This window comes from Macaca mulatta, chromosome 16, assembly GCF_049350105.2.
Source record: "Macaca mulatta isolate MMU2019108-1 chromosome 16, T2T-MMU8v2.0, whole genome shotgun sequence".
Taxonomy (NCBI): Eukaryota; Metazoa; Chordata; class Mammalia; order Primates; family Cercopithecidae; genus Macaca; species Macaca mulatta.
This window is the reverse complement of record NC_133421.1, coordinates 41891510-41919509: the sequence shown is the minus strand read 5'-3', so window position 1 is coordinate 41919509 and position 28000 is coordinate 41891510. Positions and strand designations below refer to the sequence as shown.

The window sequence follows — 28000 nt, the reverse complement described above, 5'->3', positions numbered from 1 at the left end:
TTACTATTAAAAGCAGAAAATAATAGCAGACATCCATGGAGCACCTACCGTGTGCCAAGCATTGTAGTAAGTTTTAACATTATTTATCTCAGCCTCTGGGGTAGGAGCCATTATTCAACTTGTTAACTTGTTAATAGAGATGAGATAAAAGAGACTTAAGAGAGCTGGAATAATTTGCCCGAAAGCACAAAGTAAGTGTGGAGCTGAATTGAATTTTAAAGGATAAGTTTAGGCTGGGCGCAGTGGCTCACGCCTGTAATCCCAGCACTCTGGGTGGCTGAGGTGGGTGGATCACCTGAGGTCAGGAGTTCGAGACCAGCCTGGCCAGCATGGTGAAACCCAGTCTTTACTAAAAATACCAAAAAAAAAAAAAAAAAAAAAAAAAGTAGCCAGGCATGGTGGGACACGCCTGTAACCCCAGCTACTCGGGAGGCTGAGGCAGGAGAATCACTTGAACCTGGGAGGCAGAGGCTGCAGTGAGCCAAGATTATACCACTGCACTCCAGCCTGGGCAATAGAGGGAGACTGTCTCAAAAAAAAAAAAAAAAAAAGGAAGTTCAGGCTGGGTGCAGTTGCTCAAGCCTGTAATCCCAGTGCTTTGGGAGACCGAGGCAGGAGGGTGGCTTGAGGCCAGGAGTGTGAGATCAGCCTGGGTACCATAGTGAGACCATCTCTATCAAAAAATGAATTAAAAAATGAAAAACTTCAAAACCATATTGCAATGTGCTGAATATTCCCCCAACTGCTTGAAACGTAATCACCAATGTGATAGCATTAAGAGGTGGGACCTTTAGCAGGTGATTAAATCGTGAGTAAATGGGTGGATTAGTGAGTTTATTAAAGTGCTGGAAGGAACTAAACTTTCTACTCTCTCCTGCCTTCCACCAAATGAGGATGCAGCAAGAATGCCCTCATCAGACACTGAGTACTAATATCTTGATCTTGGATTTCCAAATTTCCAGACCATAAGAAAATAAAATTCAGTGGGCGTAGTGGTTTCCGCCTGTAATCCCAACACTGGGAGGCTGAGATGGGTGGATCACCTGAGGTCAGGAGTTCGAGACCAGCCTGGCCAACATGATGAAACCCTGTCTCTACTGAAAGTACAAAAAAAATTAGCTGGGCATGGTGGCGGGCGCCTGTAATCCCAGCTACTCGGGAGACTGAGGCAGGAGAATCGCTTGAACCCAGGAGGCGGAGGTTGTAGTGAGCCAAGATCGCGCCATTGCACTCCAGCCTGGGCAATAAGACCAAAACTCCATCTCAGGGTAAAAAAAAGAAAAAGAAAAGAAATAAAATGCTGGCCAGGTGTGGTGGCTCATGCCTGTAATCCCAGCACTTTGGAAGGCTGAGGTGGGTGGATCACCTGAGATCAAGAGTTTGAGACCAGCCTTGCCAACATGGCAAAATCCCATCTCTACTAAAAATACAAAAATTAGCTGGGCATTGTGGTGGGCACCTGTAACCCCAGCTACTCAGGAGGCTGAGGCAGGAGAACCCAGGCTGAGGCTTGAACCTTGCAGGTGGAGGTTGCAGTAAGCTGAGATTGCACGACTATACTCCAGCCTTGGCGACATAGTGAGACTCCATCTCAAAAAAAAAAAAAAAAGAAAAGAAATACAATTCTGTTACTCATAAATTCCCCAGTCTGTAGTGTATTGTTATAGCACCACAAACAGATTAAAACACTTTTACTATGAAAGCAATAAAATATTGCTGTTAGTTGGGAGGCTTAGGTGGGCGGATCACTTAAGGTCAAGAGAGAGACCATCCTGGCCAACATGGTGAAACCCTGTCTCTGCTAAAAATACAAAAATTGGCTGGGCGAGGTGGCGTGTGCCTGTAGTCCCAGCTACTTGGGAGGCTGAGGCAGGAGAATCACTTGAACCCAGGAGGCAGAGGTTGCAGTGAGCCAAGATTGCGCCACTGCACTCCAGCCTGGCGACAGACAGAGACTCTGTCTCAAAAAAAAAAAAAAAAATGCTGTTAGAAATTAAAGAAGGCCTGGTGGGCTAGATCATTCCCAGCACTTTGGGAGGCTGAGGTGGGAGAATCACTTGAAGCCAAAAGTTTAAGGCAAGCCTGGGCAACAAAGCAATATCCTATTCTCTATGAAAATAAAAATTAGCTGGGTTTCGGTGGCCCAGAATGGTAGAGTGCAGTGATGCAATCGTAGCACACTGCAGCCTCGATCTTCTGGGCTCAATGGATCCTCACACCTCAGCCCACCAAGTAGCAGGGACTACAGGGCCATGCCACCATGCCTTGCTAATTTTTTTATTTTTTGTCGAGATAAGGTCTTGCTTTGTTGTCCAGGCTGGTCTTGAACTCCTGGGCTCAAGTGATCCTTCTGTCTTAGCTTCTCAAAGTGTTGAGATTACAGGCATGAGCTACCATGCTGTGCCTCTCGTTGTAGTGGGTTTATAGATAAGCAAGGGGAGGAGGCTAGAATGATCCATGTGGCCATGGATTAGGGCTGGAGACACCAGTATGAACTCATGTTTATTTTAAAATAGATACACAGAGAAATATTTATGGATATGGGTATATACTCAAGTTAGTATAGATACATGTATTTCCTTGTCTTATCAGCTGAGAGGGCCTAGAAGCAATAATGCCCCATAGCAAGCATACTTTGCCCCCGGGTCTTGGTTTATAATACCATTCTCCAGTAACCTGAGGTTCTTGGAGAAATGACTGATTTGGGCCGGTCACGGTCATGGCTTATGCCTATAATCCCAGCACTTTGGGAGGCCGAGGAGGGCGGATCACGAGGTCAGGAGTTCGAGACCAGCCTGACCAACATGGGGATTCTTCTGCCTCAGACTCCCGAGTATCTGGGACTACAGGTGTGTGCCACCACGCCTGGATAATTTTTATATTTTTTAGTAGAGACAGAGTTTCACCAGGTTTGCCAGGCTGGTCTTGAACTCGTGACCTCAGGTGATCCACCTGCCTCAGCCTCCCAAAGTGCTGGGATTACAGGTGTGAGCCACTGCACCCGGCTGGGGTAATTCTTTTCAACCTAGAATTCAATGTCCAATCATATCAGTCTAAAATTCTATTTCTTTCTTCCCCCGCCCCCCGACAAGACGTAGTCTCGCTCTGTTGCCCAGGCTGGAGAGCAGTGGCACGATCTTGGCTCACTGCAGCCTCTGCCTTCCAGGATCAGGTGATTCTCCTGCCTCTTGATTTGATTAAAGCAAATTAAGAGAATAAACCATAATCTAGAAGAAAATGGGATTAACAGGGAAGAATGTGAAGAAATCCAGATTGGAATAGAAGAAAGGGTTGTTGTGGGGACTCTGTATTAGTTTCTTTCTTTCTTTCTTTCCTTCCTTCCTTCCTTCCTTCCTTCCTTCCTTCCTTCCTTCCTTCCTTCCTTCTTTCTTTCTTTCTTTCTTTCTTTCTTTCTTTCTTTCTACCCTGTCTCTATAAAAAATAAAAATACAGCTGTTTCCTGAGTGAGATTTGGTTTTCAGTCCGGGCAAATGAAGACCATTTTGGGGTTAAAAGGGCTCTTTTTTCTCCATTCCTTGATATGGACCTGTGCTGGGGACTGGTCAGCTATTCAAGTATCATGCACCCAGTTTTGGTTCTGTGCCAGGATTAAACCCATGATATTTCACAATTTGTATATGAACCCCGATGAAGTGTTTCTAGGAGGTGGTTGCCTTGTAACCTATGTTTTGCCAAATATCTACTATGAGTTTTTCTACCATCCTCGTGACTGTGGTATTGTAACTTAACCTCTCCAGGAAGTTCTGCTTAAAACTAAAATCAAGTGTATCTCAAGAGACTACTGTCCGATCTGAAATGCCTCTGTCGTGTGTTGTCCGCAATTAGAATCCTCTTTTAAATGTAGTTGAAATGAGAGATAAGGAAACTGACAATGTTACTAAATGGGAGATAGAGGTGAGGATACACATTGTGAATGAAGACATGGCAGTAACTTCTGCAACACAATCTTTTAAGAATGTGACTGCTGGCCGGGCACGGTGGCTCAAGCCTGTAATCCCAGCACTTTGGGAGGCCGAGGCGGGCGGATCACAAGGTCAGGAGATCGAGACCACAGTGAAACCCCGTCTCTACTAAAAATACAAAAAATTAGCCGGGCGCGGTGGCGGGCGCCTGTAGTCCCAGCTACTCAGGAGGCTGAGGCAGGAGAATGGCGGGAACCCGGGAGGCGGAGCTTGCAGTGAGCCGAGACCGCGCCACTGCACTCCAGCCTGGGCAACAGCGTGAGACTCCGTCTCAAAAAAAAAAAAAAAAAAAAAAAAAAAAAAAAAAAAAAGAATGTGACTGCTATACTCCCTTGTTCATCAAATGAGTACCCTTATTGCAAGAGAAGAAACTGTGCTATCCACTTTGATATTGAGAGGCAATTTGGAATCTCTGCTGGGATTGCTTAGGACTGAGGATTTAATGTGCTATTTTGTGAAAATCTGAGAAGCAGGAAGGGGATTTAATGATCTCAACTGTTATCCATCTGAAAAACCTAACTTGTAATTTTAAATAAAATGGCAGGCTGCCTTCCAGTATTCCCTTTTTAAAGTAGGAACTGCCCCTGCTTTTAACTTTATGAAGTTTTATTTATGAATAAAGTTTGTACTACTAAAAAAAAATACAAAACACATGCACACACACGGTGGCTTAAAACAATGGAAATGTATTGTTTCACAGTTCTGGATGCTAGAAGTTGACATGGAGGTGCTGGTGGGGACATACTCTCTTGAAGCCTCTAGTGGAGAATCTGTTCCATGTCCTCTCCTAGCTTCTGGTGATGACCATTAATCCCTGACATTCCTTGGTTTGTAGACACATCACTGCAGTCTGCCTCCTCCTTCACGTGGTGCTATGGTTTAAGTGTTTGTCCACTCCCAAATTCATGTTGAAATTTAACTGCCATTGTAAGACTATTAAGAAGTGGGGCCTTTAAGAGGTGATTATAAATTGCCCACTCTTTGGTATCCTTTTATAACATCATAAAATGAACTGAGACAGAAAACTGGTACTGGAGAATAGGGTGTTGCAGAAACAAACACCTGAAAATGTGAATTGGTGTTAGAACTGGGTAATGGGCAGAGACTGGAAGGGCTGCTGGGATTACAGGCGTGAACCACCACGCCTGGCTAATTTTTTGTACTTTTGGTAGAGACAGAGTTTCACCATGTTGCCCAGGCTGGTCTTGAACTCCTGACCTCAAGTGATCCGCCTGCGTCGGTCTCCCAAAGCACTGGGATTACAGGCGTGAGCCACCGTGACCGGCCTTTTAGTTTTTACATAGTCAGATTTTTAAAACGTTTTCCTGTATGATTTCTGTTTTATTATGTTTGGAAAGACCTCCTTAACTTCAAGAATTAACATTATCCCATATTTTCACTTTAACAAAATTCATTTTAAATTCTTAACTTTTTTATCGAACGGGTGTCTGTGCGTGCTGGCACGCGAACAAGGAGGCAGACAAGTAGCCTTATTCTTTTCCATGTGGCTAGGCAGTTGTGCCACCCTCATCACATAGTAAGTTTCCTAGACGACTCAAAGGAAAATAAGTTCAAAATAAATGGTAAAAGTTTTTCAGTAAAGGCGAACTCAGTACGCCTGTCAGCCCCTGTGGGGTGAAAAGCCTCCCTTTCCAGGGCAGTCTTTGCCTGCGAACCCGGGAAAACCAGCGGAACGCAGGTGTGCGAGAGCCGGGAGCCGGACGAGCCCGGATACTGACGGCTGCACGGCAGCAGGGGAGCGGTTTGGCGGAGACACAGGGCCACCCAGAGGCCGTCGCGATGCTCCCCTCCTTGCAGGAATCGCTGGATGGAGATGAAAAGGAGCTAGAGAGTAGCGAGGAGGGAGGCTCAGCCGAGGAGCGGAGACTCGAGCCGCCGTCCAGCAGCCACTACTGTCTTTACAGCTACCGCGGAAGCAGGTGCTGGCGCCCAGCTCGGCCTGCCAGCCCGCCTGCCCCTGCGGCCCCGCCCCCGGCCCGCCGCCCGGCCTTGCACCCCACCCCCGGCCCGGCGGCCCGGCCGCTCCTAAAAGCCATCTTCTCCTCTCCCAGCCAAGGTCTCTGGCCTGAAGGGCGCTCCTTGCCTCACGCTGCTCTTCCCAGCCCCCATCGTGGACTTGTATGCCTGGCCCAACTATGCCTGTGCCCTTCATCTGCCCCTATATCATCCCAGCTCCTTACTCTGCGGCTGCCCTTTGTTTAGCGCAGTGCCCCGCACGCTCAATAATTTCAGTTCCCGTCCCCTCTCCTTTCTGTCATTATCTCCCCACTTTCTCCCATTTCTGTCACACACACCCCCGTCCCCACCCTCTGGTTTTCCTCTGTTCTTGCTTCCTCTTTTCCCTTCTCCTGACTGACTTTCCTGGAACCTTCTTGGCCCTGTCAAGTTTGGTTTTTAAAGGAGTCTCCTTGAACCTTCTGGGTATTTAGCCTTTCCTCCATCCCTTAGGTGGCCTGGAGAGAGAAGGGGCTCTTGTCAGCACTGCTGTATGGGTTTTCCTTGTCATGAGGATAGGCAGTGCACTTCCACCTTGCAGCATTTTTAGTTGACTCCTTGCCTTACCCTGCTTGCAAGGCCCCCATACGCCTCTTGGTTTAGAGCCCACAATTGATAGCACTATTGGTTTTGTGGCTTGCAGATTGGCACAGCAACGAGGGGACAGTGATGACGGAAGCCCAAGTGGCACAAATGCAGAAACTCCCTCTGGTGATGATTTCAGGTAAAAAGAGCTTCACTGTAATTCATGCATGTGCTTTTATCTTCCCTGTATCTCTGGCCTGTGCATGTCAGTGGGTACTCTACTTCCACTGAGCTTTCCCTGAGTCAAACCATCAATTCCTCCTGTCCCCTAGGAACCTCATCCTGATTTCCTCATTGGCTGGTTCATTCAAGGCTGGGACAAACAAATCCACATACTTGTGCTTGGTGATTAGCTAGAAAGAAATCCTTTTTTTTTTCCTTTTAAATTGAGACCGGGTCTTGCTCTGCTGCCCAGGTTGGAGTGCAGTGGCATGATCTTGGCTCGCTGCAGCATCAACCTCCCCAGCCTCAGGTGATCCTCTCACTACAGCCTCCCCAGTATCTGGGACTACTGACCGCCACGCCTGGCTAATTTTTGTATTTCTGATAGAGAAATACGCCATGTTGCCCAGTCTAGTCTTGAACTCCTGGACTGAAGTGATCTGCCCACTTCTGCCTCCCAAAGTGTTGGGATTACAGGCATGAGCCACCTTGCCCAGTCCTGAAATTTTTGTTGTTGTTGTTGTTGTTTTTTGAGACAGTCTCCCTCTGTTGGCCAGGCTGGAGTGCAGTGGCACGATCTCGGCTCACTGCAAGCTCCGCCTCCCGGGTTCAGGCCATTCTTCTGCCTCAGCCTCCCGAGTAGCTGGGACTACCGGCACCCACCACCATGCCTGGCTAATTTTTTTGTATTTTTTTAGTAGAGACGGGTTTCACTGTGTTAGCCAGGATGATCTCAATCTCCTGACCTCGTGGTCCACCCACCTCAACCTCCCAAAGTGCTGGGATTATAGGCATGAGCCACTGCGCCCGGTCCCAGCCCTGAAAATTTTAAATCATCAATTATACCTCAATGAAGTTGAAAGATAAAAAAGATAAGAATGTGTGCAGGGGTGTGATTATAATGACTGACCATGGAATTAAGGTGGAATAAGGAGGGAAATGAGATGAGAAACTTGAGAGACTGTGAAAAAGAGGTAGGGTCAGTGGATTGGGGGTTCCAGTGGAGTCACAGTACTGGAGAGAATGAGCTGGAAAGATAGGAATATTTTAAGCTATTTGATGAGGTAGATCATACTTAGTGACATACATTCCTAGGAGCTTCACCAATAGGATTTATAAGGACAGCTTTCCCCCGTCCTTAAAAGAGCCCCTGGCTTTGGTACCATTCTGTCTGACTTAATGGGTGTGAATACACTAGTCCACTGGTAAAGAATGTGTGTCTTTCATTTGTCAAGCCTCTCCTTGGCGGATACTAATCTACCATCCGAAGTGGAGCCAGAGCTGCGCAGTTTTATTGCTAAGCGTCTTTCAAAAGGTGCAGTCTTTGAAGGGCTGGGTAATGTTGCATCTGTGGAGCTGAAGTAAGTGCAAAATGTGCTGTGTCCTGAGTTTTTGTTTCTGAACTAAATATGAGAAGTGATGAGAAACTCCAAAAGATCAGCTCCTACTAGACCTGCAGAATTTGTCTTTGTTCTCTGGCAGCCCGAGCACTGGGCCTCACACATAAACATTTGTGGAATGGAATTAATTGAATGGCAGAGACCCTGGCACGCAATTGCACTTTATTTAATTAGCTTATTTTTTTGAGACAAGGTCTTGCTTTGTTGCCCAAGCTGGAGTGCAGTGGCGTGATTACAGCTCACTGCAGCCTTGACTCCTGGGCTTAAGCAATCCTCTCACCTCAGCCTCCCAAGTATCTGGGACTGCAGGCAGGCACAACTATGCCCAACTAATTTTTAAATTTTTTTTTTTGTAGAAATGGCATCCCACTATGTTGCCCAGACTAGTAAGTTTTGTACTTAGAAGAAAGAGTTGATTATTAAAACTAAATTTGTATACAGTTTCTAAAGTATTTTCACAAACTTTTGTAGTTTTCCTTACAAAGGGGAAATATAGCAGGTACTTTTATTTTCATTTTCAGATGAGGAAATAAACTCAGAGAAGTTTATGTAAGCTCAGGTCATGAGGCTGGTCAAATTGATGGAGTTCAGGCTTAAACATGAGCATTCTTAGTTCAATTCCAACTGTCTTTCCATTACACCTCTATTTTTTTTTTTTTTCTTTTTTTTAAACAGAGATTCATTCTGTTGCCCAGGCTGGAGTACAGTAGTCTGATCTTGGCTCACTGCAACCTCCACCTCCCTAGTTCAAGCAATTCTCCTGCCTCAGCATCCCGAATAGCTGGGATTACAGGCATGCACCACCACACCTGGCTACTTTTTATATTTTTAGTAGAGATGGGATTTCACCATGTTGGCCAGGCTGGTCTCATACTCCTGACCTCAGGTGATTCACTTGCCTTGGCCTCCCAAAGTGCTGGGATTACAGGTGTGAGCCACCACGTCCAGCCTCCATTACACCTCTTAATTATAGTTCAACTCAGGCCGTGAAGTTAGCATACAGGTTCCCTCAGGAGTTTGAGGCCACATCCCAAGGATGAGGCCACCTTCAGGCACATCTGCCTGAAACATCAATTTGTAAAAGTTTGGGAGAGGGGAGAACATGCTTTTTTTAAAAATATAAACGTGGGTATGAACTAGAGTGAAATTTGTGTGAATTCTTCACGTAAGACAGGAGAATTCAAAGAAATTTCATGTATGGTAGTGGCTGCTTTAACTAAAGCCCTCCAGGGTATACATTCGTTTTTCTTTGCTGCTACAAGCACACCAACAAGAAGTCTGGGAATCTCTGAGTTAGTGGGCAGTTTAATGGTGTTGCCAGATCAAGATGACCGAAATTCAGAGCAGTCCACAAAATTATAGATGCATGAGTAACCAAAATAATGCATTTTGCATTTTCTTTCTTTTCTAGAATTCCAGGTTACCGAGTTGGTTGTTATTACTGCCTTTTCCAAAATGAAAAATTGCTTCCTGAAACAGTAATGACAGACTCTGAACATAACCCTTCAGAATATGTGGTCTGTTTTTTAGGAGGGTCTGAAAAAGGACTTGAGCTATATCCTTTCTTTGGTTTTTGAGAACATCAGGAAGAAAAACATGGGAAGGCAGGTGGAAGACTATTACTACCAACCTCCAAAAAGCTTTTCTACTCCTCGTGTATTTAGTTGAATTTCATACCTTCATGTGGCCATTTTGCCTTGGCTTGCTTGCATTTGCAGCTCACATTATTTGAGAGATTTTATATTTCTCGTTGAGAGACAAAATACTGTCTTCATTATTCATCCTTTATTGCTTCCTTAAGAACATACTTTCAGGCTTGAATTGGACAAGTACGTTCAAGGGCTGAAAAATAACATGAATTGTGAGGTAAGGTGACTGACTTAATGGTTTTTAAAGACTGAAATGGGGCCAGGCTCAGTGGCTCACACCTGTAATCCCAGCACTTCGGGAGGCCGAGGTGGGCAGATCACAAGGTCAGAGACCAGCCTGGTCAATATGATGAAACCTCGACTCTACTAAAAATGGAAAAATTAGCCGGGCATGGTAGCGGGTGCCTGTAATCCCAGCTACTCAGGAGGCTGAGGCAGGCGAATCACTTGAACCCGGGAGGCAGAGGTTTCAGTGAGCCGAGATCGCACCACTGCACTCCAGCCTGAGCAACAGAGTGAGACTCCGTCTCAAAAGAATTAAAAAAATAAAGACTGAAATGATTAATATACTGTGATTGCTCTACTTGTCAAATCATATAGACACAAAGACACCTATATTCTAGAAACTTGCCACTTTGTGAGCTGGTAGAGAGGTGACTTTTTTTTTTTTTTTTTTTAAGACAGGGTCTTGCTTTGTTGCCCAAGCTGCAGGGCAGTGGTGCGATCAGGCTCACTGCAGCCTCAGCCTCTTGGGGCTCAAGCAATCTTCTCGCCTCAGCCTCCCAAATAGCTGGGACTACAGGCAGATACCAACACTCCTGGTTAACTTTTGGTATTTTTTGTCGAGATGGGGGTCTCACTTTGTTGCCCAGGCTGGTCTAGGATTCCTGGCCTCAAGCAATCCTCCCAACGCAGCCACCCAAAGTGCTGAGATTACAGATGCAAGCCATTGTGCCTGGCCTATAGGTGGTTTCTTTTTCTTTTTTCTTTTCTTTTTCTTTTTTATTTTTTGAGATAGGGTCTCACTCTATCACCCAGGCTGGAGTGCAGTGGCACGATCATGGCTTACTGCAGCCTTTTCTGGGCTTCAGTGATCCTCCCACCTCAGCCTCCCAAGTAGCTGATACCACAGGCATGCACCACCATGCCCAGATAATTGTATTTTTGGTAGAGGTGGGGTTTTGCCATTTTGCCCAGGCTTGTCTTGAACTCCTGAGCTCAAGTAATCCACCTGCCTCAGCCTCCCAAAATGCTGGGATTACAGGTGTGAGCCACCACACCCAGCACAGGTGATTTTAAAGGGATACAGGGAACATAGTTCTGTAAGTGCTGAAAGTTTCACAAGACTACTTCTGATGTTTTGTATCTATGAAAAATTTGATCTAGCCGGGCGCGGTGGCTCATGCCTGTAATCCCAGCACTTTGGGAGGCTGAGGCGGGCGGATCACAAGGTCAGGAGATTGAGACCACGGTGAAACCCCGTCTCTACTAAAAATACAAAAAATTAGCCCGGGCGCGGTGGCAGGTGCCTGTAGTCCCAGCTACGCAGGAGGCTGAGGCAGGAGAATGGCGTGAACCCGGGAGGCGGAGCTTGCAGTGAGCTGAGATCGCGCCACTGCACTCCAGCCTGGGGGACGGAGCGAGACTCCGTCTCAAAAAAAAAAAAAAAGAAAGAAAAATTTGATCTATTCAATGGCATGTAGTAACATGCCTGGCGAGGAAGAGGATGTCCTTTTCCTGATTTCTAGGCATATAAGATTTGTATTATGGTCAGAAGTAGTGGTCCATGCAGCCTCTGGCACAAAGACATGCTATGCAATAGTATGGCTGTTCTTGAACTCAACATCAAAGATTCTTAAAAACATTCTATTTTCATTAATTGATCTTTTATGAATTAGGCATATCCATATCAACTTATTCAAACCTTTGAAAAACTGGCTGGGTGTGGTGGCTCACACCTGTAATCTCAGCACTTTGAGAGGCTGAAGCGGGCAGATCACTTGAGCCCAGGAGTTCAAGACCAGCCTGAGCAACAAGGTGAAACCCCTTCTCTACAAAAAATACAAAAATTAGCCAGACATGGTGGCACGCACCTGTGGTCCTAGCTACTTGGAAAGCTGAGGTGGGAGGATCGCTTGAGCCTGGGAAGTTGAGGCTGCAGTAGCTATGATCGCACCACTGCACTCCAGCCTGGATGACAGAGTGACACCTTGTCCCAAAAAAGCAAACAAAAACTGCTTTCAGCTTGTAGCAGTTGTTAGTCATGACTCTCACAAATTTACAACCTATTACATATATAGTAGTAGTTTTACTTTTCACATACTTAGAAGATACTGCAGGAGAGAGGAAGGGATAGTGCAGGAGTGAGCAAGGGATGCAAGTCTAATAGAGCTGTTCTCCCAGACTAGAGCTCTTCCTGTGTGACACTGGTCTTTAGGGAGCAGCATAGCCTAGAAAGCCAGATGTGCTCATGGCAGCATGCCTGACATCTGAAGTGGGGTGGAGTGCTTTGATGAGTTACTTGTATCCTTCCCTGTTCACATTCTGAATACGAATGAATTCTGTATCTACATGCCTTTAGTCATTCAATAGGCACTTAATAAGCTCATACTATACATGTTTTAGACACTGTACCGCAAGTGCTGGGGAAATGAGGATTATTGAGTGAGTATCTCCATTGAGTGCACAGTATCGTGGGAGGACAGGGGCATGTGAATGCCCAACTCTTCCCTGTGAAGAAATAGCATGGAACCCTATTAATTCAGTCTCTTCATTTTATAGAATGTATTTCTTGGTGTGTTTTAAATAAATTCAGCACAGAATTAATCCTCACCCTGCCCAACAAGCCAGGAAAGATATATCGCAGTTTCTTTTTTTGAATTGGTGGTGTTAGCTTTAAAAAGGGAGGTATCTATCCTGGTCTTTTTTACCATCAAGGACATGATGAAGAAAATATGAAGTCCACTAAAGGGAAGGCTTCTATTAAAGCAAATGGCATTCTTTCTTGATTTAGGAAAGGGGCCTGGAGAGTCACAGAAAGTCCTATCTGAGCAGCTGGTTTGAGGATGTTGTATGCCCAATCCAAAGGGTTGTTCTTCTCTTTCAGGAAAAGCTTACCTTTCTGCTACATGCTGTAAGTACTGCCCAAACGAGAGCATTTCCTTAACTGAGAATCACTTTGGATCATTTAGAAACATACTGATTTTCTCCGAGTATGACTCCCATCCCTCCCCAAATATTGAAACTACGCTTGCTATCAAGATAGACCACACTTTATTTTCTCAGATCTAGAAAGTGATATTACTAAGGTAGAGTTGGATTTCAAATGCTAAGTCTTCCTAATAGGATAAAACATTTTAAAATAATTACTTTTCAAAGTCATCTGGGAAAGGTATAGTTTCCAAAACAATTTGAAAAGGTAAACAAAAATCCAAAGCAATTTTGATTCTATAAAATGTTAATGAGCAGTGGCTGAACAAGGCTCTGGAGAGTTTGTGACCAGTGCCCGTCAATCGTTGTCCAGTGTGGTAGGGACTTATAGGGACATTTAGTCATGAGTAGCTGCTCAAGAAAAACTGGAATATATATACCAATCAGGTTTCATTTTTCTCTCATAGGCTTTGAGTTATACTCCTGTTGAAGTTAAAGAATCAGATGAAAAAACAAAGAGAGACATTAACAGGTAAAGAACACAGTTTTTTCAAAGAGAAAAGATTTTCCACAGCAAGATTGACATCTATGTTTGTAAACTGCTCCTCCCATCCCTTCCCCACCAGCCTAGTGCAAAATAAATTTGTTTTCACCCTTCCGTCCTGCAATATTGTTTGTGGAAATGGACTTGTGTGTGTGGCAGGTTTCTGAGTGTGGCCAGTCTTCAAGGACTTATTCATGAAGGCACCATGACTTCTTTGTGCATGGCCATGACAGAGGAGCAACATAAGTCTGTGGTCATCGATTGCAGCAGCTCCCAGCCTCAGTTCTGCAATGCAGGTGAGCTACAACCTCTGAAGCAGCCTTCCTACATCTCTTGCGAGTCCCCATCTTTGCACTGAGAGCATATGATACAACCTTATTCTTCCTGCCTTGCGCAGTTTTACATGGTTATCTCAAACAATGAGAAACCACTTGCTGAAAACAATATAATTCTAGAAACATGGAAATCATGCTATGCCTAGCAATTCCACGCCTAGTACATAAAGAAATTCTAGTATGTGTACACAAGGAGACGAATTTTAAAATGTCCATAAAGGCATTATTTGAAAAAAGGAAGGAATTGGAAGCAATTTAAGTGTTTATCAACAGGAAAACTGATAAACTGCTATATTCATGCAATGGAATATAACAGAGCAGTGAAAATGAATGAACTAGAGCTACTTGTGTCAATATAGCTCTCAAACATACTATTTAGTGAAATAACCATAAAAGAAAAAATACATAAAAGTTTTAACATATGCAGAATAATGTAGATAAGGCTGGCACACACAAAGGTATATGGGAAAAGTTTAAAGACAGACGTCTGTGGGAATGATCATGCTTTCTGATGGGAAAGGAAGGGGGATGTGATTGGGAAGGGGCATACAGGGGGCTTCAGCCATTTTGGTATTCCTTAGCCATGTGGTGAGCACACCATTTTTTTTAGGCCATTATACAAGTCTTAAATAATTAATTATAGATGTTTTATATATAAATAAATGAGTCGGGCGTGGTGGCTCACAGCTGTAATCCCAGCACTTTGGGAGGCTGAGGCAGGTGGATCGGAGGTCAGGAGTTCGAGACCAGCCTGGCCAATATTGTGAAACCCTGTCTCTACTAAAAATACAAAAAAATTAGCCAGGCATGGTGGCAGGCACCTGTAATCCCAGCTACTCAGGAGGCTGAGGCAGGAGAATCACTTCAATCCAGGAGGCGGAGGTTGCAGTGAGCCAAGATCATGCCATTGCACTCCAGCCTGGGCAACAAGAGCGAAACTCTGTCTGAAATAAATAAATAAAGCTTTGTAAAATTTCATTTTATTTAGTCTCTCTGAAATGTTTTATAGGAAGTAACCGGTTTTGTGAGGATTGGATGCAAGCTTTTTTAAATGGTGCTGAAGGAGGTAACCCTTTTCTTTTCCGACAAGTACTGGAGAACTTTAAACTAAAGGTAATTAGTTGGCTGTGTGCCAAGTCGCACATGAAATTTTTGTCTGAATTTTAATTAGTACCAGTGACAGAGTAACAAACTTGCTTTATAGCTGTGATGCTTGTTAATTAGGATGTTCTCAAAACTGGAATTATCAGAAGACACTTACTTTAGTTTTTGGTAGCTTCTGTATACATATCATTTCTAATAAATTGGGTTGAATGCTTGCTTATATTTAAGGAACATCAGTCTTGGTCACAATTTGTGACTTATCTTAGTTGCAAAGCACAAAAAAAGTGGTTCAGTGCCTAAGTTTTCAAAATTCTGTTGGGGGCTGGGCGCGGTGGCTCACGCCTGTAATCCCAGCACTTTGGGAGACCATGGCAGGTGGACTGCTTGAGGCCAGGAGTTCAAGACCAGCCTGGTCAACATGGCAAAACCCTGTCTCTACTAAAATTACAAAAATTAGCTGGGCATTGTGGCACCTGCCTGTTATCCCAGCTATGTCAGGAAGCTGAGGCATGAAAATTGCTTGAACCCAGGAGGCAGAGGTTGCAATGAGCCCAGATTATGCCACTGCACTCTGGCCTGGGTGACAGAGTGAGACTTTGTCTAAAAAAAAAAAAAAAAAAAAGAATTCTGATGGCGACTTGTTGTCACCTTATTTAGGAGTTTTGTTTGTTTTAAAGAGACAGAATATTACTCTCTCACTCAGGCTGGAGTGCAGTGGTGCAATAATGGCTCACTGCAGCCTTAACCTCCTGGGTTCAAGCAATCTTCCTGTCTCAGCCTCCTGAGTAGCTGAAACTACAGGTGTGCACCACCACACTCGGCTAATTATTTTATTTTTTGTAGAGATGGGATCTCACTGTGTTGCCCAGGCTAGTCTCAAACTACCGGCCCTTAAGCAATCCTTTTGCCTGGGGCTCCCAAAGTGTTGGGATTACAGCCATGAGCCACCATGCTAGGCAGGAGATTATTTTAAAGTATTTTTACTTCATATAAGAGATTTTCAGCTGGGCGTAGTGGCTCACGCCTGTAATTCCAACACTTTGGGAGGCTGAGGCGGGTGGATCACTTGAGGTCAGAAGTTTGAGACCAGCCTGGCCAACATGGTGAAACCCTGTCTCTACTAAAAATACAAAATTAGCCGGGTGTGGTGGCGCACACCTGTAGTCCCAGCTACTTCAGAGGCTGAGGCAGGAAAATCACTTGAACCCAGGAGGCGGAGTACAAACTCCAAGATCGAGCCATTGTACTCCAGCCTGGGCAACAAGAGCGAAACAAGAAAAAAACAGAGAGATTTTCTTCTACCAAGGGCAAAGCATACTGCACTGTAAATTTTGGAAATATGTAATATGAAAAGCAAACAATTCAGGAAGATATGTTGAGTTCTCAGCTGGATAGGAGTTATTTTTTTTAGCTTCATTATTATTTCACTGAACACATTTTTAACTGGGTAATCTTTTTCTAGGCCATACAAGACACAAACAATTTGAAGAGATTTATCCGACAGGCAGAAATGAATCATTATGCTTTGTTTAAATGTTACATGTTCCTAAAGAACTGTGGTAGCGGAGATATACTTTTGAAGATTGTTAAAGTGGAACATGAAGAAATGCCTGAAGCCAAAAATGTGGTAGCTGTCCTTGAAGAATTCATGAAAGAAGCTCTTGACCAAAGTTTTTGATCATATGTTTTCAGATAATTGTATGATCAAGTGATATATTTAAGTCTTAGTGTTTGAAATTGCAGTTATAATTGTTCATAGGATTGCTATTTAAGATGATTTGAAACTCAATCCAGATTTTCTTTTCGTATTTTACCAATTTAACTTAAACAAAAATCTGAGGAACATCTTCAAATGAGTCCTGGACAGATGCGTATGTGAGAGTTGTGGAATTTTCTTCACTGAGTCCTGGACAGACGCGTATGTGAGAGTTGTGGAATTTTCTTCACTGAGTCCTAGATAGACATGTATGTGAGAGTTGTGGAATTTTCTTCACTGAGTCCTGGACAGACGCGTATGTGAGAGTTGTGGAATTTTCTTCACTGAGTCCTAGATAGACATGTATGTGAGAGTTGTGGAATTTTCTTCACTGAGCCGTAGGTAGATACATATGTGAGAGTTGTGGAATTTTAGTGTCTCACTGGCCCCGTAAATTCCAGGCTTCAGGAAGCTGTTGCTTAAAAAATTTCAGAGATGATTTTGTTTGTGGCTTTTCTCAGGAAAAGCCTGAGTCTGCTACAGTATTTAGAAAAACCATAATACTTCCTTTTCAATGGATTGTAGCTTTAAAAAAACAAAATGTAATCCTAGTCTTAGAACACATTAATACCACTACACCATTTCAGAGATAGATCTGTGCATCCTGTGGGTGCTTGATACATTTTTTTGTCTAGTTGATAATGGCATGGATGATAGTCAAGATTTTAAGTCAATATGCAAATCCTGAGTATGTAGAAAATTAAATGAGCTTTAAAAATCGATGCACTAGCTTCAAGATAAAACATTATCTTTGAGAGAAAGCTACTGCAGAAATCGCCCCCAGTCACCATTTCATTTATTTGTTCACAGGTATTTATGAAGAGCCTGTGTTTTCTTTTAGGTGAAAATGCTGGAGTTTTAAAACAGTGTTGAGAAAAGAAACAAAATACATACAGTTTACAAGCAAACTGTAACATAAGGAATGCAAACAGGTTCTTCATATTAGAGTGACTCATTGATTTTAGTTTTTTGTACATTTGTTACCAGCCTCAGATTGTTTTACTCTGAATCAATTGAAAGTGCCCTCAGCTAGCCATTTACAATTCCCATGGAAGCCTATGTAGCTACACACCTACAATTGCAATTTGCTCGGCATAGCTCTTTAATAAATTCATTTGATAATGATTTTTGCTTAGAAGAACAGAAGAAGTCTTGTGTTCTCACTTCCCTGAGGATGCTCAGAGAAGCACAAACCCATAAAACTGAGGAATCCTTTCTTAAATGGATCTAAATTCACATTAAGTGCTGAGTTTTAACTTTCAAAATGACTGACAATGGCCTTCTGGTTTTTCCTCTACGTAAGCCTCGGGACATGACTCACCAAGCATTTCTTTTCCTTTAATGAGAAATACAATTCAGGATCTTCATAAATGCTTTCATATAGTTTTAAACTTTAATAACTTGGATTGTAGGTAGTATAGAAAGAAATCGAAGTAGCATTTTTCATAGTATTAAAATGAGAGTGGGCCGGGCGCGGTGGCTCAAGCCTGTAATCCCAGCACTTTGGGAGGCCGAGACGGGCGGATCACGAGGTCAGGAGATCGAGACCATCCTGGCTGACACGGTGAAACCCCGTCTCTACTAAAAAATACAAAAAACTAGCCGGGCGAGGTGGCGGGCGCCTGTAATCCCAGCTACTCGGGAGGCTGAGGCAGGAGAATGGCGTGAACCCGGGAGGCGGAGCTTGCAGTGAGCTGAGATCCGGCCACTGCACCCCAGCCTGGGCGGCAGAGCGAGACTCCGTCTCAAAAAAAAAAAAAAAAAAAAAAAAAAAAAAATCAGAGTGGCTGGGCATGGTGGCTCACGCCTGTAATCCCAGCACTTTGAGAGGCCGAGGTGGGTGGATCACCTGAGGTCAGGAATTTGAGACCAGCCTGACCAATATGGTGAAACCCTGTCTCGACTAAAATTACAAAAACTAGCTGGGAATGGTGGCGTGTGCCGTAGTCCCAGCTACTTGGGAGGCTGAGGCAGGAGAATCGCTTGAACCCAGGAGGCGGAGGTTGCAGTGAGCCAAGATCGCGCCACTACATTCCAACCTGGGCAACAGAGTGAGACTCTGTCTCAAAACAAAGTCAGGGTGATTAAGGAAAACCAGTAATTTTATGACACTATCGTTGAATCTGACTGTCTTTTCCCAATGCAGTTGGTTCCCCATTTAGAAATCATTTTTTTAAGTAAGCCATATTAGCACATCAGTGTTTTAAGTCTGAAAAACCATACTTCATTTTCAAATTCATGTCATTGAAGAGTCTGTTGTAAATGGCGTTTAAAAGCAAATGTGTTACCTGCTTCACATCATTTATGGATATAGGCAAGGTGTAATTATATATTCTCTCTGTGGTTGTATATATTTTTGTAATGTAGGCTCACTACATTACACAGCTCTATATGATAGTCTTATCTTTTTTTTTTTTTTTTTTAATGAAATGTGGTCTCACTATGTTGCTCAAGACTGGTCTTAAACTCTTGAACTCAAGCAATCCTCCCACCTTGGCCTCCCAAAGTGAGCCACCGCACCCAGCCTCTGGTAGTCTTATTTTAAAAAAATAAGTCTGGGCCAGGCACGGTGGCTCACGCCTGTAATCCCAGCACTTTGGGAGGCCGAGGCGGGCAGATCATGAGGTCAGGAGATCGAGACCATCCTGGTGAACACAGTGAAACCCCGTCTTTACTGAAAATACAAAAAATTAGCCGGGCATGGTGGCGGGCACCTGTAGTCCCAGCTACTCAGGATGCTGAGGCAGGAGAATGGCGTGAACCCAGGAGGTGGAGCTTGCAGTGAGCTGAGATCGTACCACTGCACTCCAGCCTGGGCGACCGAGCAAGACTCCGTCTCAAAAAAAAAGTCTGACAAACTGTATATCACTACTCTAGACAAGGAAAATGGTGTCATGGAACTGAATATCTTGGTCATGAGAAGAAACCACAGAGCTCATGACTAGAAGCATGTACTGTATTCAAATTTTAATAAGCTACTATCTTGGCTTTTAAAGTTTTTTTGTCTTTGTTTTTGTTTTATTTTTTGAGATGGAGTCTCACTCTGTCGCCCAGGCTGGAGTGCAGTGGCTCAATCTCGGCTCCCTGCAACCTCCACCTCCCAGGATCAAGCGATTCTCCCGCCTCAGCCTCCCCAGTAGCTGGAACTACAGGCACCCGCCACCACGCCCGGCTAATTTTTTGTATTTTTAGTAGAGACGGGGTTTCACCGTGTTAGCCAGGATGGTCTCAATCTCCCAACCTCGTGACACACCTGCCTCAGCCTCCCAAAGTGGTGGGATTACAGGCGTGAGCCACTGTGCCCAGCCAGCTTTTAAAGTTTTAAAAAGGATTTGTTTAGACATGGAATATAGTTATGTATATTACTTGTGTGCTGTACACACAGAGGAAATGTATGTTTGTCATGTATGAAGACTGGCTTCAGTTTATCTGTAATTTGTAATTATAATAATAAAACTTAGCTTCTTATCAAGATAGTCGTTTTTGTTTAATGAGCTCAATCCTCAAGCCTAACATTTGTATTCCCAACAAGTTTGTGAGGAAATTATACTTGTTATACTAAGGAATTTGTTGAAGAAAATCAAATCACTTGCTGGGATACACACCTTTCTGCTTCTTGCAGGAGGCATCATGCACAGTCTAAGAGCAATTTCCCTGACAATGTTTTATTCATCGTCCAGTAGAGTTATACCCGTAGAACTCAATAAACCAAGTTACTTCCTTTCACTCTCATTCATTATTCACCATGACAGAATGCCTGTCCTCTACCAGAGGATCCCTTAGACCAGGTGCCAGGAAAGCCTGTGGGCTTCTTGGAAATCAGATGCAGTTACTAGGACCATAATTTCCTAACAGTGTGTCTTCTCAGTTAATGGAAACCCTGCTGGCTTCAATGAAGTCTTTCCACTTGGAGGTCTGAGAGGGCAGCCCAGTTCTCTTAATTGCTAAAGTTCCTAAATGTGGCTGGGTGTGGTGGCTCAGGCCTGTAATCCCAGCACTTTGAGAGGCCAAGGCAGGAGGACTGCATGAGCCTAGGAGTTCGAGACCAGCCTGGCAACAAAGTGAAACCCCATCTCTACAAAAAATAAAATTAGCAGGACCTGGTGGTATGTGCCTATAGTCCCAGCTACTCAGGTGGCTGAGGCTAGAAGATTGCTTGATCCCAGGAGCTCAAAGTAAGTGAGCTATGACTGTACCACTGCACTCCAACCTGGGCAACAGAGTAAAACCCTGTCTCAAATATAAAGAAATAGGCCAGGCATGGTGGCTCACGCCTGTAATCCCAGCACTTTGGGAGGCCGAGGTGAGCAGATTACCTGTCGGGAGTTCCAGACCAGCCAGGCCAACATGAAGAAACCCCATCTCTACTAAAAATACAAAATTAGCCAGGTGTGGTGGCGCATGCCTGCAATCCCAGCTACTTAGGAGGCTGAGGCAGGAGAATCGCTTGAACCTGGGAGTTGGAGGTTGCGGTGAGCCAAGATCATGTCATTGCACTCCAGCCTGGGCAACAAGAGCAAAAATACATATATATGGAAGCAGCAATGAATCGACAGCTGGGGTTTTTCTTGTAAACTACTATGAGGGCTGATAAAGTGAAGGTCCTATTACACGAACTCTGAGTGAATGTCCCGAGGTTCATTCCTGTTACCGGATGGCCCTAGGCCTAATGCAATGAGATGGATCTTTAAACAAAGACCCTGAGGCCTGCACATGCTTAGTGCCCTTACAGTCCTGTGCACATACTGAGGGCTGACAGCATGAACTTTGGTACCAGCAATCTTGGGTGTGAAGCCAGCTTGTGCCACATACTACCAGCAAGTAACTAAATTTCTCTAACCTTTTCCCTTGTGTATAAATAGGGGGATATTTATACCTAGTTCACATAAAGTAGCTGTGGAAATGCCTACCTCAGTGCCTAGCACATAGTAGGTACACAGTAAATTGTCTTCATTTTCTTTTTTTTTGAGATGGAGTTTCACTCTTGTTGCCCAGGCTGGAGTGCAATGGCACGAACTCGGCTCACCGCAACCTCGGCCTCCCAGGTTCAAGCGATTCTCCTGCCTCAGCCTCCCAAGTAGCTGGAATTACAGGCATGCTCCACCATGCCCGGCTAATTTTATATTTCTAGTAGAGACAGGATTTCTCCATGTTGGTCAGGCTAGTCTCGAACACCCAACCTCAGGTGATCCGCCTGCCTCAACCTCCCAAAGTGCTGGGATTATAGGCATGAGCGACTGCACCTGTCTTTTTTTTTTTTTTTTTTTTGAGATGGAGTTTCGCTCTTGTTGCCCAGGCTGGAGTGCAATGGTGCAATCTCGACTCACTGCAACCTCTGCCTCCTGGGTTCAAGTGATTCTCCTGCCTCAGCCTCCCGAGTAGCTAGGACTACAGGCATGCACCACCATGCTTGGCTAATTTTGTATTTTTAGTATAGGTGGGGTTTTGCCATGTTGGCCAGGCTGGTCTCAAACTCCTGACCTCAGGTGATCCACCTGCCTCGGCCCTCCAAAGTGCTGGGATTACAGGTGTGAGCCACTGTGCCTGGCCCTTCATCTCTTTTTTTTTTTTTTTTTTTTTTTTTTGAGACGGAGTCTCGCTCTGTGCCCCAGGCTGGAGTGCAGTGGCACAATTTCGGCTCACTGCAAGCTCCGCCTCCCAGGTTCACGCCATTCTCCTGCCTCAGCCTCCTGAGTAGCTGGGACTACAGGCGCCCGCCACCGCGCCCGGCTAATTTTTTTGTATTTTTAGTAGAGACGGGGTTTCACCGTGTTAGCCAGGATGGTCTCGATCTCCTGACCTTGTGATCCGCCCGCCTCGGCCTCCCAAAGTGCTGGGATTACAGGCGTGAGCCACCGCGCCCGGCCGGCCCTTCATTTAATTACCTTATTATTGGGAAGTGCCTTATTAATGTATTGAAGAATGAGAATCTAGTATTAATAGAAGGGAAGAACCAGGAAAGTAAAAAAAGGAAAGGTGGCAAAGGCAGAGAATTCAACAGCTTCTGGCTCTCCGAGGAGCTTGCCTTTATTATTATTATTTATTTATTGAGACAGGGTCCACTGTGTCACCCAGACTGGAGTGCTGTGGCAGGATCTCGGCTCACTGCAACCTCTGCCTCCCAGGCTCAAGCAATTCTGCCTCAGCCTCCCGAGTAGCTGGCACTACAGGTGCGCATCACTACCACCCAGCTAATTTTTGTATTTTTAGTAGAGACAGGGTTTCACCATGTTGGCCAGGCTGGTCTGGAACTCCTCACCTCGTGATCTGCCTGCCTCAGCCTCCCAAAGTGTTGGGATTACAGGCATGAGCCACTGCGTCTGGCAGTTTTTTTATATTATTAGTAGAGATGTGGTTTTGTCATGTTAGTCAGGCTGGTCTCGAACTTTTGGCTTCAAGTGATCTGCCTGCCTCGACCTCCCAAACTGCTGGGATTACAGGCATGAACTACCGTGCCTGGTGGGAGCTTGCCTTTAAATGGCTCAGGTACTTGTGCCTGAAGTTGACCTATAAGAGCATTGATGCTCAGAGAGGATCCTGATTTCTCCTTCTAGGGAAGTTGGATCTCCACACTCTAAACAGAAGTGGGTTCTTTGGCCTTTAGCCTTAACGGCACTCTAATATTTGTTCTTGGATAGATTCTGCAGTATTTAGATTTTCTTTTCTTTCTCTTTTTTCTTTTTCTTTTTTTTGAGACGGAGTCTAGTTCCGTCGCCCAGGCTGGAGTTTAGTGGCATGATCTCAGCTCACTGCAACCTCTGCCTCCAGGGTTCAAGCGATTCTCCTGCCTCAGTCTCCCGAGTAGCTGGGATTACAGGTCCCTGCCACAACATCCAGTTAATTTTTGCATTTTTGGTAGAGACGGGGTTTCACTGTGTTGGCCAGGCTGGTCTTGAACTCCTGACTTTCTGATCTGCCCACCTCAGCCTCCCAAAGTGCTGGGATTACAGGCATGAGCCACTGCGCCCAGCTGGTTTTTTTTGTTTTTTGTTTTTTTTTGAGACGGAGTCTCACTCTGTCACCAGGCTGGAGTGCAGTGGTGCGATCTTGGCTCACTGCAACCTCCGCCTCCCTGGTTCAAGCGATTCTCCTGCCTCAGCCTCCTGAGTAGCTGGGATTACAGGCACGCGCCACCATGCCCAGCTAATTTTTTGTATTTTTTGTAGAGATGGGGTTTCATCATGTTGGCCAGGCTGGTCTTGAACTCCTGACCTCAGGTGATCCACATGCGTCAGCCTCCCAAAGTGCTGGGATTACAGGCGTGAGCCACCATGTCCGTCCTACATACACATTTTTATGGGAAGAGAAATCACAGCTTTCATCAACCACTCAAAAGAGTTCAGTGATTTGAGAAAAGTAAGAAGCACAGAGCTACAGACTGGTGCTAAGCACTGATGCCCCGATCTGTATGTTATAGAAATCCTAGATCCACCACCACTGCTGTTCACCCTCTCCCACCCATCCTGACCTAGACCCAGATGAAACAGGCACTAATGCCAGCCCTTCAGGTCACTTCCTGAATAACCAATGGCTTGGAAAAAAAAAAATCTTTAATGGAATCTGTGCTCAAATAATATGTTACAACAAAAATATACAGAATGTACACAATACAAAAATACTTAGAAACAAACATTGCAGTTTGTGTTTTGTTTTTTCCACTTACTCAAGTCCTCGGAGGGGCAGTTCACTGTTGGGCACTGTTTTTAAGGCAGAGGAGAACCGTGCTTTCCAGCCAGCACGGGAAGCAATATGAATGATGCCAGGAAGGGCTTTCACGGCACCCAGGGAATCTGCATTACGTATTGGCAAATTAAATTGGACGCTGGGGGAAGATCCCGGCTTGGTGAGCAATGGCTCTTCTAATCCTCTGGGCAAGAATGGTGCTCATGGAAATCGAGAGTCCTATTAGCTGGCAAAACAGCCTCATTAGGGAGCTTTTCCTAATTAAAAAACGAATGATGAATGGTGTCATTAAAGTGAAATTTCTCATTTGAAGGTCTGCTTTCCCTTCCCCAGTTTCTGTGATTCCTCTCCCGTTTAATGAAGGCCAGTGAGTCTATGGCTGCTGTTTGGGGATTCCCCAGATTTCAGTTTCCGTATCCTGTGGATAAAAGGCCAATCTACCTCCACTGGCCTGAAGATTTATACACCCTCTCTGGGCCAGCAGCCACCTCGGACAAGGAAGGAGGCAGGGAGGACACGGCCAGCCTTGGCCATGGCGAAGTGCTGCCGAGAGGGTGGTGGGACCTGCTGAGGAGAAAGTCAGATGCCACAAAGGGAATCCTTCTGACCAGACAGCTGCCTCCTGACCTGGGGAGAGGCCTGGGTCAGGTGAAGTGACCCTGTGACCCCACCCTGTGGCCCTGCTTGGAAGTCATGGTTGGGAGAGGTGGTGGAGGTGGGTGTGCTGACAGGGAACGGCTGGGGCTGGTGGTCTAAGGTGTAGACGAGGGTCCTTGGCAGCAGAGGACACACTTAACATAGTGGGAGACACGATTCTGCCTCCACTGTCCTTCTCAGTAACAAGCTTCCCTTGGAGTCCCCGAGGGAGATGAGTGCTTCTATGAGGGATTTCTAGAGTCTTCTAGTTCAATGCCTTCTCACCCCTGAGAGAGGAAGCCTCCTCTCCAGGTCATACCAGACAGAGATGGCACTCTGCTCATTCCACCCACACCACAGAAGCCCCAGGGGCCAGGACAGGGATCTGGATGGGATTCTCCATCCCTCCAGGAAAGGACCTCATCGCTCAGCTTAGTGTGGCTGCAGCCCAGGCAGAGGCAGCAATGTCCTGGCTCCTTCTGCATCCCCCCCCTGTCTTCCCTGAGCCCAGCTCCACAGCCTCAGAGCCTCCTCCTCTGATGCGCTGACTCTTCCATCTACATCTTTCTATCACTAGGGCAGAGAACGGCGGGCAGGGCACACACGAGACGCCCCAGGCTGACACAACACCGCCAAAGACGTGGGCCCACAGTGGCACAGGCTGCAGCCCTCAGCACAGCACTGATGCGGGGGAGCAGGACCTACGTAGCTACATATAAGTCCAGGGCAATCTATTTAGCATTGGGCCAAGATGGGGTAGGGCTGGACCTCGCCTGCCAGTGAGTGAGTGAGCCCATTTACATGTAGTTACCGGGATGGGAAGCCACTGTGGCCCAAGACCCCAAATGCCTGGCTTGACTGACCCTGGAGCCCGCTACACTCAAGGGCCAGGATGGGCATGAGGCTGGAGAAAGACCATTCCCACACTCCTGCCTGTGTTTCTGGACACGCCCAGCCCCCTGCCTCCTCCCAGGCCTGGCATTCTTTGTTCTTTTGGGCTGTCAGTGGTTGCGAATTCCAAGAGCACGATAAAGGCAGTGTCATCTTTTGTCAAAGGTCAACCTCATACCCTCCATTTGGGGCCTGCACCAGCTCCTATTAGGAGGGTCATTCCCTCCATCTTGTTTTCTCACCTGTGAAATGGGGTGGGGTAGATTTGATAACCACCATATTCTCTCCCGCATCCAAGCCTCCGAGGTTACCAGCTGCCTTCCCTCTGAGGCTCATCCATGCACCCAAAAATTCTCCTGAGGTCAAGTTTTCCAACTAAATTGGAATTCCTCTTCCTGTAGCCTCCTGTCCCCCTAATTCAAATGGACACATGGTCTCAACATTCCCACCCCAGCCTCTCTTGCATCCCCAAAACTCTTTCTCTCCTAAGGGAGACAGGATGGAACATTTTTGGATATGAGGGCCATCTCAGAGGAAAACAAGAGCTGAACCTGGCAAACCTCAGCATCCAGGGATCCCTGGAGGGCCTGAGCTCTCCCTCCAGCAGGGCCATTCTGCCACCAGTCAGTGATGCTCAGGAGCAGGTGTGGAAGGGACAGGAGATGGGAAGGAAGGTGGTAGGCTTTGTCAAAGCAAGGACACTCAGCAATCACAGCACACCATGGTCTCCCACCTCTCACGGACACTCACATGGGCCCCCTGCATCCGCCGTGCCTTCTCTGCAGGCGCTGACTTGCCTCAATTACCTTTCCCATCACACACACACACACACACACACACACCACACACATACGCACACATACACACACGCAAGAATGTATCAAAACACTGTCTCCATAACCAGAGAGGCACAAAGTAGTGTCAGGGCAGCAAAAGGAAAGAAAACGACCCTAAAAGACGGCTGGACATGGAGGCTGGGGCACTGGTGTGAGATGCCAACATCCTGGAAGAAAGGGAGGGAGAAGTCTGAAGTTGGTCCTGGGTCTGTCTTCTCCAGGGTGGAACTTGGAATGAAGTTTATTCCCCCTACTTGGGTCCCTCTCACTGGGTACCCCCAGCGCAAAAGGGGGCCTAGAGCCTACAGCGTCCCTGGCTCTACCCAACCCAGGCACAACAGATCATGCCCCAGTGCCCACCAACCAGCCCAAGAAGGCACCCTGGTTTCAGCCAGGTCACAGCTGACATGTCCAGTAGGCCCTCTTTTTACTGGAGCTCCAGACCCAGCAGGTGTCGAGGAGACACCACATGGCCTGCAATTATCTCTGAGCTAGAGAGGGGCCATGCCTAGCTGCAACAACCCTCAGGCCTTCCCATGTCTCTTAGGGTCTCTGAGGGTAGAGGATGAGGAAGAAGCTGCTGCTCAATCCACAGCAGCGAGGGGGCACCCCTGGCCCCATGGAACAAGCCCAGCCCAGGTGAGGGAGGGCCACTCACACAGCCCACCCCAGACCTTCACCCTGGCCCGATGTCATCAGAGCAGCCTAGAAAAATGACAGCAGCCACATTAACTCCTCCACCAGGTGCCTTTCAGAAAAGGGTCTCCACTGTCTGTCCAAATCTAAACACAAACATTACAGCAGCCCGGAGTCTTCTGTCCTCGCCTGCCTGGCCTAGCTGAGCTGGTGATGAGAAAAAACCTCACAGGCGCTCCCTGTGGGTGCTGCTTTTCCCTCCCCTCCCCCACCTCGGGCCTCCAGCCCTCAGGGAGGAGGCGGCAGCTTCAAGTCCAGCAGGGTGTAGGCAAAGATGTTCCAGAAGACGGCAAACAGCACGAAGACGGTGTACATGGCCACAAAAATCCACCACAGCGACTGGTCCTGGAGCCTCTGCTCGTAGTTCCTCAGGACCACCACGCCCAGGGTGATGCCCACGGCCACGCCACCCAAGTGCGCCACGAAGCTTGGGTGAGGGCACGGGGGATAGGCCGACGGGTGGAAGCGGAGCCACACAGCCCGCCCAAACTCCATGCTCACTGCAAGGGGAGGAAGCAGAGAGACGCCACAGGAGGGCCCTGAGCAGGGGCTGAGGGCCTTCACTTCATCACCC

General features: G+C 46.1%; 2 protein-coding genes, 1 long non-coding RNA gene and 1 pseudogene across 6 annotated transcripts in view; 3 read left to right on the top strand and 1 right to left on the bottom strand.

The window, feature by feature from the left end:
• The first annotated feature begins 3480 nt into the window (after positions 1-3480).
• LOC144335560 (putative oocyte-secreted protein 1 homolog) lies at positions 3481-3974 on the top strand (annotated as a pseudogene).
• Positions 3975-5752: 1778 nt separating this feature from the next.
• On the top strand, positions 5753-17827 carry C16H17orf75 (chromosome 16 C17orf75 homolog). 2 transcript variants are annotated; one of them, NM_001257907.1, is given in 10 exon segments: positions 5753-5923; positions 6643-6723; positions 7982-8107; positions 9558-9701; positions 9955-10012; positions 12809-12928; positions 13413-13477; positions 13649-13785; positions 14834-14937; positions 16391-16815. In NM_001257907.1, coding segments are annotated over 10 exon segments (1191 nt in total). In that variant the 5' UTR covers positions 5753-5783; the 3' UTR covers positions 16607-16815.
• Positions 17828-18466: 639 nt separating this feature from the next.
• Positions 18467-20156, top strand: LOC144335434 (uncharacterized). The gene is made up of 2 exons (XR_013406287.1): positions 18467-19237; positions 19971-20156. It is a non-coding gene; the product is annotated as an uncharacterized LOC144335434 (long non-coding RNA).
• A 4060-nt stretch (positions 20157-24216) lies between these two features.
• The window catches only part of RHBDL3 (rhomboid like 3), a 60394-nt gene continuing 56610 nt past the window's right edge, over positions 24217-28000 (bottom strand). For all 3 annotated transcript variants that reach the window (XM_028835647.2, NM_001194571.3, XM_077969307.1), the window contains 1 exon segment: positions 24217-27926. In XM_028835647.2, coding sequence (XP_028691480.1) covers positions 27655-27926 — 272 coding nt within the window. In that variant the 3' untranslated portion in view covers positions 24217-27654.

Coding starts and splice junctions, on each gene's coding strand:
- C16H17orf75 (XM_077969312.1), top strand. CDS start 5,784: ATGCTCCCCTCCTTGCAGGAATCGCTGGATGGAGATGAAAAGGAGCTA. Junction 10,013..12,901: donor AAAATAACATGAATTGTGAG/GTAAGGTGACTG, acceptor CTTCTCTTTCAG/GAAAAGCTTACCTTTCTGCT. Junction 12,929..13,412: donor TTACCTTTCTGCTACATGCT/GTAAGTACTGCC, acceptor TTTCTCTCATAG/GCTTTGAGTTATACTCCTGT.